Below are 12,672 nucleotides of genomic sequence, written 5' to 3' on the forward strand. Positions count from 1 at the left end.
GAGCAACCAAGGAGGAATCCAGCGCGTAATCATCGTCCACCCCCATGTGGCACTGATTTCGACCGGCATATACATTGATTTTATTAATATATTTGTAGAAGTTGTGTCTATATTGTTTCATTTAATAAAAAAAAGTTTTTTTAATATTTTAATTTTATATTTTTAATAAAATATAAGTTCTTTTGAATAATGCGGAATAGAAATAATGCAACATCGTTTCATAATAGTAGTTATCAACTATTTCTGTTTGGACATGATCAAATTGTATGATCTGGGTTCCTACACAATCCACACAACTTCTATTGGTTCGTTCTTTTCCGAATATCCATATTATTACATATTCTACTCGAGCAATGTCGACCTTTTGGTTTGCGACGCAAATTTTTATCCGGTAACAACTTAAATGGAGCAAGCGATACAGACGGCCACTTACATTCATCTGGGACCGATGGGAATACGTGTCTCCACACATTGTACATGTATTCTATTTTGTACACTTTGCCGACATATCTCATGGGATCCAAACGGAGATTCTGACAAGCTGCGATTGCATGAGCGCATGGATAATGAAATGAATCAAACGTCCTATAGTTGCAAGTCCTATTTCTCAAGTGTACACAATATTACCCGTTGGTAATACATTGGCTCGATTTTTCAAACTCCTTCACACAAAACCATAGGTTATCGCGATCGTGACACACAGTGTGCATCGTGTTGGCCCGCACCTTCGTCTTTTTAATTTCTTGCAATACCTTCTGTAGCCATACATGGTTTCCCTATATTTGGCCTTTATAACTTGCTGCTCGCTTTGAAAATAGTGCCACCAAATGAAAATATGTCTCTCGCACAATCGAGGTTATCAGAAAATGACGCGTTCTTTTTAGAACAGAATTTATGCATTCAGCCAGGTTTTTGATCATATAAACATATGTTAGGCCACCTTCGTATGCTTGTGTCCACTGTTTGAAAGGTATGTTACAGAGATAGTCTACGCCTTGATCGTTAACTTAACGCCAATTCCCTAACATCTCATGAAAACGGTCCTTATTGATCTCGTACCCTGTCAATATAAGTTGATAGTGAAAATTACATACCAATATTCCTTTCAGAATAAATTGAATATCACGTACCCTGCCGGTCATCAGCTAACTCCCCGTTGTTATTGCAAATGCAATTGGAAGGATTCTCCCACTGCCATCTTATGCCACAGTTAGCAATAGCCGATGGGTATATCTACTATACATAAAGGTACCGTCAATTTGCACCAATGGCTTGTAGTACACAAATGCGTCCTGACATTGCTTAAAGCTCTAGAACAGATGTTTGAACACTTGGCATCCACGGAGCAATCGGTCGTTGTAGTACGCAAGGACCATTTCAAGGTCTGTTATGCAATCTGGGACGTACCTCTCCAGCACCTGACACCACTATCAAACCTCATTATATGAAGTGTCCCACCCACTGTGCATCTTTTCCAACACCTTTTGCTTAGCTATCCAAGTCTTACGGTAAGAGGGCGTGTACCTCCATTGGCTACAAATATTGGCAATTATGCATGACACAGAAGTCCTAGGATCCGCCTTCAACATAGGTAGTATTAAGCTAGCTATCATGCTTGAATCCATCTTGGGATGATCTTGTGAAACACCTGTCAACGAAGTACGTTAAATAATGCAACATTAAGTAATAACATTATTATTAAAAACCCTAAACACCTAGTCATATTGTATCAGCAACATAGGTATGTGGACCTTTGTACTTTTTTATCTCCCACAAGCCTGTCTTTTTCCTAAAAGAAGCCATGATTTTCCATGAACATATATCATCTTGCACTGCACATTTGGCCTCGAACTTCTCGGATTTGGATTTAACCATATTGTAGTTAACCCCCTGATTGATGTTATGTTGTTTCAAAGCATCAAGAAAACTATCCTTGCTGGAAAACTCCTTGCCAACTTCCAAATCACCCAAATCTAATTTCGAACCTATACGGTCACACGTTCTGTGTGGTAGATCTGGAAACTCCAACACATCATCTGCTGATATATCGACATTATGCATGTGGGCTAGAGGCGAGTACGTCTTGAATCACAGATCTTCTTCATCTTCATCTAAACCCTCTTCAATGTCTTCAGGTTTGGATGGAACAAGCTACGGTTCAGAAAATAATGCAACTTTTGCACCATCGGGCCCGGGCTCTCGAGGTGGATCCATATCGGACTCATCATCCAACCCACCATCATCTGCAACGTACGAGGTCCCCTCGCCGTTGGACGTCGTAGGGAGTACATCATCCCTTCTTGTGGACGTTTCGTAACATCCCCAATCAGATATGGATTGCCAACTACTAGAAGTTGATGTCATTCCCCAATACGTATTTCCAGCATCAAACATTAACCCACCAATGTGCTGTCCTATCCTCTAACCAAGTGTCGTACAGAAGTTGTGTTTTCCATACTGCCACCAAACATGGGCGCTTCCATGTTCCGCCTCCCACTAACGGAGTGTCGGCTACAGGTCGTGTATTCCTCTCAAACAGTAGTTGATGTTGAAGTCGCAAATGTTTCAATTGGCGATGAAAATTGAACATATAACTCAAGATAGGGTGATCCACTAGCGAGATCTAACCATCGTCTCAAAGTTACGAACACCTTTGATATCAAATGAGTCATATGTCATACGATCAATCGAAGCACAAAATTGATATTTAATTGAAAAAATCCTACTTAGCTTTGTTCTGAAGATTTTGTACCTAATTCTTTTACGAAATTCTGTAAAATCTATACTCTGGTTAAAAACCATTCACGCTGTGTTCTCTGATAAAAAAAACTCTGTTCTCGGTGTCACGGACCTCACCATCATAGTAAATAATAGCACTAATGCGTTCACTCATCTTCAATTTCTATTTTGCTTAGCCTCTCTAATTTTACTTGTTGTAACTTATGCATCCTGAGAATGAAATTTGCCTCGTTTATAGCCTAAGGTCAATCATGAACTATTGTAGAAAAAGAGCGTCCACGTGAGAGCTTTTTTCAAAAATTTTGCTAACATTACATCCTGCTTGAAGCATTTTTGACACTATTTGTTCAGAAACATCTTCTCAAAATTATTTTTTCAGGAACTATTGTAGAAAAAGAGCGTCCACATGAGAGCTTTTTCTGTATTTTTGCTGACAGTGCATCCTGCTTGAAACGTTTTTGACACTATTTGTTCAGAAACGTCTTCTCAAAATTATTTTTTCAGGGTACAAATAGTCAATTTTGTTAAAAAAATAAACACAATGTTATTTTAAAAAAATAAACCCTAATTTAATTAAATTAAACTTTAAACCTTAAACCCTAATTTAATTTATTTAAAACCCTAAAACCCTAATCTACTTAATTTATTTAAAAAACCTAAACCATAATTTAATTTATTTAAAATCCTAAAAACCCTAATTTATTTAATTTATTTAAAACCCTAAAACCTTAATTTACTTAATTTATTTAAAAACCCTAAACTCTAATTTGAATAATATTTATAAAACAACACTAAATCTTAATTTTTAAAATCTACTAAAACTCTAAACCCTAACTTGTTTTAACAAAAACCTAAACACTAAATCCTAACTTATTTTGGCAAAACCCTAACCTTAAAAACCCTAAAAAATTTTAGGGACTAAACATGCAAATATCCCTAACATATAAAAACACGGAGCAAAGCGTGCCCCTGGGGGAGCGTTTTTTACCACGTCAGCAAAACGCGCTTACGTGGAAGTATTTTGCTGACGTGGCAAAAAACGCTCCCCAGGGGCGTGCTTTACTAGCAATTTTCCCCTTAAACGCGGCCACGTAGGTGCGTTTTGTAAAAAGTGGCCCTTTCCGGTAAATAATTGTGTAATTGACCCATTTTCGTAAATATGCTTGGAAATGGGCCTTTTTAAGTAATTTATGTCATAGATTATAAATAAACTACAAAGCTTTCTTCACTTTGTTTATTTTTCCTTTCAAACAATACTAAAGTAATAATAATGTGAAGTATACGGGGTACCACCATATCATAACAAATTAATAAATTACCATTAAAAAATCCAACAACATGCTAGAATAAGGGCTAAGGCTAGCATTAGAACAGTTTGCACTAATATTAAAAGAAAAACGACAAATTACTATAAAACTTCTCTTACTTTCTTTTTTTTATTTTCCTTTCGAAATTTTTTTTTTAATAAAAAACCTTTTAACTTCTTTTGCATTTTTAAATTTTTTTTATAAATCTTTACTTTTTCTTTTTTATATTTTGAAGAATTATTTATAATTTTTTAATTATTTTTTTATAATTTTTAAATTATTTATTGATATGGAACATAAAAAAATATGCCACATCACTAATGAAAAGTGGACAGTCAAGTTATTCCCAATAAAAAAAGAGGTAAAATTAAATATGTAAAAATTTATGGCTAAATTTACTATTATGCCTTAAATATAAAACATCAAAGTAAGCATTTAATTAGAGAGGCTATTTCATTCAATCATCTAACATAAAGAGACGAGTTTATTTATTTTTTAATAAAATGGTTAAATATAAAATTAGTACTCGAATTTGTTCACTTCTCCAGCATTAGTACTTATGGTTTTTTTTTCCAAATTGGTACTCGAATTTTTTTCGTCAGCTAAATTGATACCTAAGTCTAACGCCATTAACTTTTTACTTACGTGGCAACACTAGCCAATCGCGCAATGCCACGTGACGTCCTCTTATACCTCTTTTTCTTTTTGTTTTATTTTTTTTATTTTCCCCCTTTTTCTTTCCATTTTCTTTTCTTTTCTTATTTTTCTTTTTCTTCATCATTTCTACTTCCTTTCCTCTATCAAAAACTCATGATTTCACATTCCCTTCTTTCTTTTGTCAAAAACTCTTACCCCAAAAATTTTCACTCATTTTCTCACCATCTAATCACCACAAAAATCACATATCTTAATCCCCTTTCATTTTCCTCCCCATTTTTCAGCCACCATCAACCAAGCCCTACAACTTCCCCTCCCCTGTTCAAACTAACCCATAAAAACTCATGGCTTGAACCAACTGAGCTAAACTACACTTTCACCTATCTTAGATAACCTTGTGATGGGAACCCAATTGGATCGAGGTTGTTTCATGGTGGAGTGTCATTTCATGGGGCGTCATCAAGGGTGTCGTTGGTAGCGTTGAAATCAGTAGTGAGATTGGTAAAGATGCGAGTTTTGGAACATTTAAAATAGGGAGAGGCGAGTGAGGGATTTAAAAAAAGGTTGTTGGAGTGGTGTTTCTATTGCTTGGAAAAAGAAGGGGGTCTTCTTACATGAGAAACGTAAGGTTGCTCACTGTCAATGTCACTAACCGAATGCTTGGACATCTCTAGCGTTTTGATCCAACCGCCTCAGATGAAACTATCGGTAATGGCCCTTCCACTTCGTCTACTTGTTGTATGTCCACCATGTTTATTTTTCTTTACCTCTTAATTATGTTTTATTTGTAAATATTGTGTGGAAGGAAAAGTAGTGATAATAAAAATGAGAAGAAAGAGGGGTAATGTAAGATACAATTTCATGAAGCAAACAATAATATCAAAATAAATAGTACCTAATTTGTTTAAAAATCATTGTGCAAATCATAGTATCCTTCTTCACCATAAATAGCCACAATAACATACAAACAAATTACAAAATGAATTCTTCGATAAAAAGCTTTAAATCCTTAGAAACTTATAAAGTAAAAAAAATCCAATGGAGTTGTCTACATCTACCATTTTTTTTGTTCTTTCTAGTATTTTCCCAGGAAATAAAAAAAATCTAACTACCCAAAAATTGAAAAAAATAGAAAAAAAATAGAATGCAAAAATCAAAAAAAAAAAGATGAACCCAAGACTTGAAATATAAAAGATAAACCTAGAATCTAGAAGCTAAAAAGAAACCAAAGTTTAAAAAAAAAAACTATTTTTTTTGTTCTTTCTCATATTTTCTCGAGAAACAAACAAAAAAAATCCAACTATCGAGAAACTTTATTAATAGTCAAGTTTCAATTACGAGTTCTTCATTTCGAGTCTATTGGGTAATCTGAATCTTTGTAGCCTGAATTTGAACATGTTTCCTCTATGTCTAGAAACTTTATTTTCTCAGTATCTTCTACCTCGAATAAAGAAGCAGCAGCAACAATAGTAGAATGTAAAAGAGAGGAATTGAAATCAGCCATTGAAAAGCAAACGTGTTAGTAGAAAAAAGAATAGAAAAGGATAGTGGGAAAAAGAAAGATCACGGGGTAAAAGAAAAGAAATTGGGGTGGAAGAAAGGTCACTGAGAAAACTAAAGAAAAAAAAAAGAAATAGTTTTAAAAATATTTTTTTAGATTATGACATCAATGAACTTAGATTTAGGTACCAATTTAGTTGACGGAACAAAATTTAGGATACTAATCTAAAAAAATCATAAATACTAATTTGAGAAAAGTGAAAAAATTTGAGTGCAAATTATATATTTAAACCTTAATAAAAAAATTAAAATATACTATATAAACTGCTATTTGGAATAAAATTTTGGAATGGTATGATCATAATCACAATTTTTTCAATAAAAATATATAAAAAGGAAAGTAAGTGGAGTATCAAAATTTGAATAAGAAAAAAGGGTATAGTGAGATCCATCAAAAGCGCCCAATGAGAGCGAAGCCGGTGACGCTACTTACGCGTGACCTTCAATTATCATTTATTTTCCCGTCTTCAGCACTATTTAAAGCGGATGGATAGCTGACATCCTCTATCAAATCCGGAGATTTTCGCGAGAAAGTGAGAGATCGAGAGAGAAAATACTTCGCAGGGAATTAGCGAGATCCTGAAATTTTCCTGCGTTTTCTCTCTTCAATCTTCTCCGGCTACCTGATTTATCCGTCATCATGGTAAGTTTTTATTTTCTTTTTCTAAGAAACTGTTAATTTGTATTTTTTTTCTAATAATTGGTTCACTTCACAGTTTTCATATTTATTTTTCCTATTAATTTGATTATTATTTTTCTTGATCTTCTTGTATCTGAGTGGATCCAATATAAACTTCTTGTTCGTCTTCCGTCCTCTCCGAATATAGATTATGGATCTAAATTTTAGCGTGTTTATAAAATTGTTTGTAGATTTCAGCTATTATAGATCTAAATTTAGCAGATATATGCCTCACAATTTGATCTTGTATTTGTTCGAAAATCTTTTGAATAATTTATTCGTCTTTATATTGCTTTTCATTATTGTTTTAATTTAGAACTGTTGACCTGTCGTTTGCAAATAGTCTGAATTGTCTTTTATTTTTTGGTCAACAGTTCGAATTCTATTTTTACAGTTCAAAACTCATTCGAAACGTCGTTTATATTTCTCATAAATCTTGTATAAATGTTAAGATCCATCGCCAAATTAGGCCAGGCCGAGCATGGGATACCCTAACACTTTTATTCCCTAAAAGAAAAAAAAATTGCTTTGTTTCTATTTATCCAATTTTAAAATTTACACTTTATCCCCTTACTTTTTCTGCTTTGGGCAGACAACATCAAGGCGACTTGCAGAAAGAAAGGTGGAGAAGTTCCAAAAGAACATAACAAAGAGAGGAGCTGTGCCTGAGACAACCACAAAGAAGGGGAAGGATTATCCTGTCGGTCCTGTGCTTCTTGGGTTCTTCATATTCGTCGTCATTGGATCATGTAAGGATTCTTTGCCATCATATTTCCTTATTCAATGTGTATGGATAATTTGTCTGGTTTCTTCGTTTGGAAAGTGTGATATGTTTAGCTTTTCTTGGTGTTGAGTTTATTTCATTGTAATCTTCAAGGATGTTTGCTTAAATTAAAATATCTATATTTACAATTTAGAATCAAGATTTTCTGCATGTCCTGTCTGTCATGATTTACTGATCAACTTCATTTACATTCACCTTAACAGCTCTCTTCCAGATTATCAGGACAGCGACCAGCGGAGGTATGGCATAAGTCTGCACTTCTGATGTTAAGGAATTGCGAGGAGACTGGTCATGCATTGGGCTTTGCTTTTCTGTTCGTTTTGTAGGGAAAAACTGAAGATATATTTACTAGAGAGATATGCTTACGATGTGAAATGTTTGGAATTTGAATAAGACCTCCCCTTTTGTTGTCTGTTCATTGTGCTTTGTCTGCTACTTTTTTCATTTATGGAATGAGATGGACTAAATACTGATATATTAGTGGTTGAACCGAGTTATCCGAATAACTCGATATTTGAATGGTTATACCAACAGCTTCAGCAGATGATGCGTAAAGATTTTTATTTTTCGAGCTTTCTCACGTGCAAGCCCGCTAGATTTAGCTTCTATATGAACCTCATTCATCAAATTTAGCACTGAGTAGAGAATTTCCTGTTTAGTGTAATGAATCTTTTAAAAGAGGAAGCAACGCTCAATTTATCTGTGTAACTATGATCTCGATGCAACAAGACGGCAGTAGTTTCACACGCCTCATTAAGAACCAAGCGTGTTATTCACCCATAAGTCCAAACAAAAAGAAGAAAATAAAGGAAAAGCCATTCCAATTTCCATGCAACCAAAAAGAAAATACGGCCTTAGGTGGGACTTGTTAGCAGCAACCGAACATAGTCGGGAAACATTAAAATAGGAAATAGTTTCCTTGAAACATAAAGGGTTGGAAATCAAGCAGTAGCAGTCAAGCAGGGGTTAAAAGCAATGCAACATGCTACCCGCTGTTGCTTTCTACCCCGTGGTACAACACATCCAGGAACCTTAAGCCACTCCCTGCTCATCACATTGTATGTAACTAATCGGTTCATTTGTCTCGATCTCAGTTGCAACATGAGCAAACCTTTGTTGCTCGAGCAAGTCATTCGAACTTGCTTCCCGTAAAACTCTAAGCACCATACGTTTGGCATTCTGTCAACCTCCTTCCACAAGAGAGTCATCTTCTGCAGCTCCCATATACAGACACAAGTGGCAGCATTTTTGGTCAGCAATCCAACGAGCATGATCCTGCCCTTCCACTCTGCAAGCGAGTGGTCACTCAGATGTAATGGGGCTGGAATAATAAATTGTTTGCATACCCCGGTATCCATGTTGTAGGACACAATCCCTTCAGGGTCCGACCGCATGAAGCAAAGTGTGTTATCAACAGAAACAGCTTGAGACAGAAAGTTAAGTGATAGTGGCACCTTAATGTTTGAGGGCATGCGTCCTGGCCGACTCCATGAATTCTTCACTGAGTCATAAACTTCACACTCTCCGTCACGTCCCACCCACATGACCTTGTAGCCTCCAGTGGTTGAGTTTCCATTCAGAGTCATTCCTACAGTAATTCGCGACCACACTTTAACTGACCCAGTTGGCAACTCTTTAAATGACCGAGTCAAAGGGTTGCAGACATAGATTTTCCTATGACCAATATCAAGAAAGCAAACTAGACCACCTGCAGATGCAACTGGCAAAGCAATCATTTTTGTTGGCCTATATGCAGGATGGTGCCATTTCCTCATGGAAGGGTCATAATACATGGTTCCGGAGTTCACATTGTCATGAGTAAAAGCATAGAACCAGGTATTGCCTTGTGGGATTTCAGCACAACGCTGAGAGAAACTTTGCAACTCCAACAAGGAATTCCATTTACGGCAAACAGAGCGAAAGCGGAAGAATGAGGCTATGGGAAGTCTTGCAATGATGGCTTCAAGAAGGTCTTCAGGGAATTCTTTCCAAATATCTTGTTCCATAACCTCAGCCTCAGGTATAGCAGTACTTCCATGTAATTTCTCTTGGGTCCGTCCCTTTCGTGATTTCTTGCTTGGTGGAGGACCTGGAGGCTCAAAAGGTTCCAACATCTTACAACTTCCAGATTTCCCAGCAGCCATTACAAGACTGTAGTAATCGTCTGTAGAAGTATAATCTACATTGTGCAAACACCACCTGCACGGAAGCTAACATAAGTAATCCCGTTCCTACTGTCTATTTGAAATATGCTAAATAATTACCAGCTACAATAAATTTAAGATCATTAAGCTCAAACATGTTTAAAGCAATAGGAATTCCACCATTCATCCCATCACAAGTAATATGGTAAATATTTCGAGTTATAAGATCTGTTCAATTTGTGCAGGCCCGAAGAGAGAATTCAACAACTTTCCTCACCATCTTATTGATCAAAATCAATAGATGCAGCAATGTACTCAATTACCAATCTTCCCTCTTATATAAGTTTACACATCAAAAAATACCCATGCACCCCACAATGGGTACATTGATAAGAGAACCAAAGAATCCTAGAGAACTTGGGGTGAAAAATGAATACAAACTGATAGAAACTTCTCAGAACATCCTAATATAAAAGGTAGTAAAGAAGCCTTGTGTCTGTGAAGCAACATGTTCCACAGTTAACCTGTATAGCACAAGGGACAGAAGACTCCTCTCCAGTGGTGGAGTCGAGGGTCAAGCCAGCTAGAGAGGGAAGGAAAGGAGAGTGCCTCATTGCAAGAGACAAAAGCTAGAGATTATAACCAAATTTAGTAGGCGATTGTGCAAGTAACTAGCAATCCATTCGGACTTCAACATTCACATCACCTTTGAACTTCAATCATCAAACCTTATTCAAGTCAAGGCCTTATCTGCAGGCTTTTGCTGGTTGACATCTTTATGGCCATTTATCGATCAAAATAAGGCTAAGCCCAAGCAAAACTACCATGCCAAAGCTGTGCATGCTCTGGACATGACATAAATCATGTCTCCAAACAAGATAAATTCATCTCAACATCTTCATAAAAAATGTATATTACAATTTTCCTTATGGTTTTACCTAACATGTTCATTAGAAATGAAACTCAAAATGCACCTTGGCAAGATACATCTTGACCACCAAACCTTTTTCATTAGAAAAGAACCTCAAAATGAACTTTAGAATTGACACAAGATGCCCATATACATCGGTGCTTCAGGATTAACTTATAAAAGATGATATATGAACCTTGGAATCGTCTAACTTCACAAACCGCCTCCATCAATAATAACTGAACTACATGGAAAATAGACGCCTACATTCACTGTTAAAAGAAATTTTCCACTATGTGCTTGGTTACATTGCGAAGAATGGCTTTGCATAAGGCATGGGTATTGAAGGAATATTCAGAGAGAGAGACGACTACTGTGACATATGGACAAACCGAGCATTATGAACGAACCAAAGTAGCAGCCCACTCAACATTCATTAGTTAAACCCGAAGTTTTAAAGGAGACCTCGAAACAAATAAAGACCAACAACTATGTGTTACTTAAAACCCCCTGGCTCCGGATTAGTTGTATTACGAGTAGATTAGCTTTCTCTTTTTTCTTCATATGTAGTAAGGAAAAAGAAAATTTAAAAAGAGCTGATTAGTCTATGGCATATAATAAGCAAGAATCATTGGTTTAAGCGAGGTTTGAGATTCCATATACACAGTGAAACTATAATCACATGTTAACACAACCAAGAAGAAACATTCAAGTATCATTTTACCAAAAAACACAGCGGTCAACAAGTTCAAAGTTAACCATGACATAATGTAATCAGCCCCTAACAAAGAAGAGGGAACAAAAAAAACCTGAAAACTGCAAAAGGGGAAAAGAAAAAGCAAAGCAAAAAGTAGAAGAAAAAAAAAGAATCTACATGATTGGAATACAAGGAAAAAACTGAAAAATGGTATACACTAAAATTCATTCTTTTTGCAAAAAAAAAAAAAAAGAGTAAAAAATATGTAGAAACGAATACCCAGAAAAATTCTAATGGCATTAACATGCCGAAGCCCTTGAAAAAAAAAAGAAAATTTGACAGAAAAAAAAAGCAGTGGCATAAGAACCAAGTACTAAAAAATCTCAACAAGTAATGCAAGAAAGAAAATAACATTGGAAAAATTATAGGAATAAAAGATAACCTACGACTAAATCACATTGTTTTTATCAAAATAAAACAGAAGCAAAAAATGATGGAAGCAGAGAAGGGGGAAAAACATTTGAAAGGAAAGCGAGAATGCGAGGTAAGAGAGAAAGAAGGAATTGAAGAGATCTATCTAATTCTGAAGAAAGACCTGCGGTGGTGGTCGTCGGGGTGAAGATGCGGTTGAAGAAGGCGAAAATGAGACGGAGGAGGAGGCGGAGGAGGAGAGCCGTGAAGCTGCAAAAGATCTTGAATCTGACCGATTAGCTGCCCGAGCATGGCCAGCCCTTCCATGCCCACCAATAACCCCTTCACAACCACAACTAAAAATGAAATTTTCTTTTGTCCTTTCAATTCTTCTCTCAATGCCTTTTTGATGCCATTGAAAATGCTACTTTATTATCAAACTAGCTTTCATTCTGTTGTGAGTTAAGCGAGTCATCTAATACCCGCTTTGGCCCATTAACCCATAATTGCTTGCAATTATTCTCACCCGCACGCTTTTTTGTCATTGTAATCATCCCCCTTTTTTTTTCGTTTCTTTTCTTTTTTACTCTACCTTCTTTTCCACTTTAGGTTGTATTTTTAATTCAGAAAACAAAAAAGTTAAATTAGAAATAAAATTCATAATAGGAAATTTAAAATGGATTACAATAGTATTTAAGATTTTATAATTAATAAACTTATTTTGAATTCAACTAAAAACCACATCTATCCAACTTTACCTCACTCCTGCTTGCAATCATAACTA

General features: G+C 35.7%; 2 protein-coding genes across 3 annotated transcripts; one reads left to right on the plus strand and one right to left on the minus strand.

Annotated features, from left to right (window-relative positions):
• The first annotated feature begins 4,990 nt into the window (after nt 1–4,990).
• Nucleotides 4,991–8,201, plus strand: LOC107886431 (stress-associated endoplasmic reticulum protein 2). Of its 2 annotated transcripts, XM_041099285.1 has the most exons (4): nt 4,991–5,411; nt 6,735–6,906; nt 7,535–7,691; nt 7,930–8,201. In XM_041099285.1, exons 2-4 carry the CDS (start codon nt 6,904–6,906, stop codon nt 7,974–7,976), a joined length of 207 nt encoding a protein of 68 aa, XP_040955219.1. In that variant the 5' UTR covers nt 4,991–5,411; nt 6,735–6,903; the 3' UTR covers nt 7,977–8,201. The 2 variants fall into 2 exon arrangements, with proteins under 2 accessions (XP_040955219.1, XP_016665877.1); XM_016810388.2 differs by lacking the exon at nt 4,991–5,411 and having other exon boundaries at nt 6,696–6,906.
• A 329-nt stretch (nt 8,202–8,530) lies between these two features.
• LOC107886430 (F-box only protein 6) lies at nt 8,531–12,442 on the minus strand. The gene is made up of 2 exons (XM_016810387.2): nt 12,073–12,442; nt 8,531–9,925 (listed from the first exon to the last, which is right to left on the minus strand). Exons 1-2 carry the CDS (start codon nt 12,213–12,215, stop codon nt 8,668–8,670), a joined length of 1,401 nt encoding a protein of 466 aa, XP_016665876.1. The 5' UTR covers nt 12,216–12,442; the 3' UTR covers nt 8,531–8,667.
• Nucleotides 12,443–12,672: the final 230 nt, after the last annotated feature.

Source organism: Gossypium hirsutum, chromosome A03, assembly GCF_007990345.1.
Source record: "Gossypium hirsutum isolate 1008001.06 chromosome A03, Gossypium_hirsutum_v2.1, whole genome shotgun sequence".
In the NCBI taxonomy this organism is placed as follows: domain Eukaryota; kingdom Viridiplantae; phylum Streptophyta; class Magnoliopsida; order Malvales; family Malvaceae; genus Gossypium; species Gossypium hirsutum.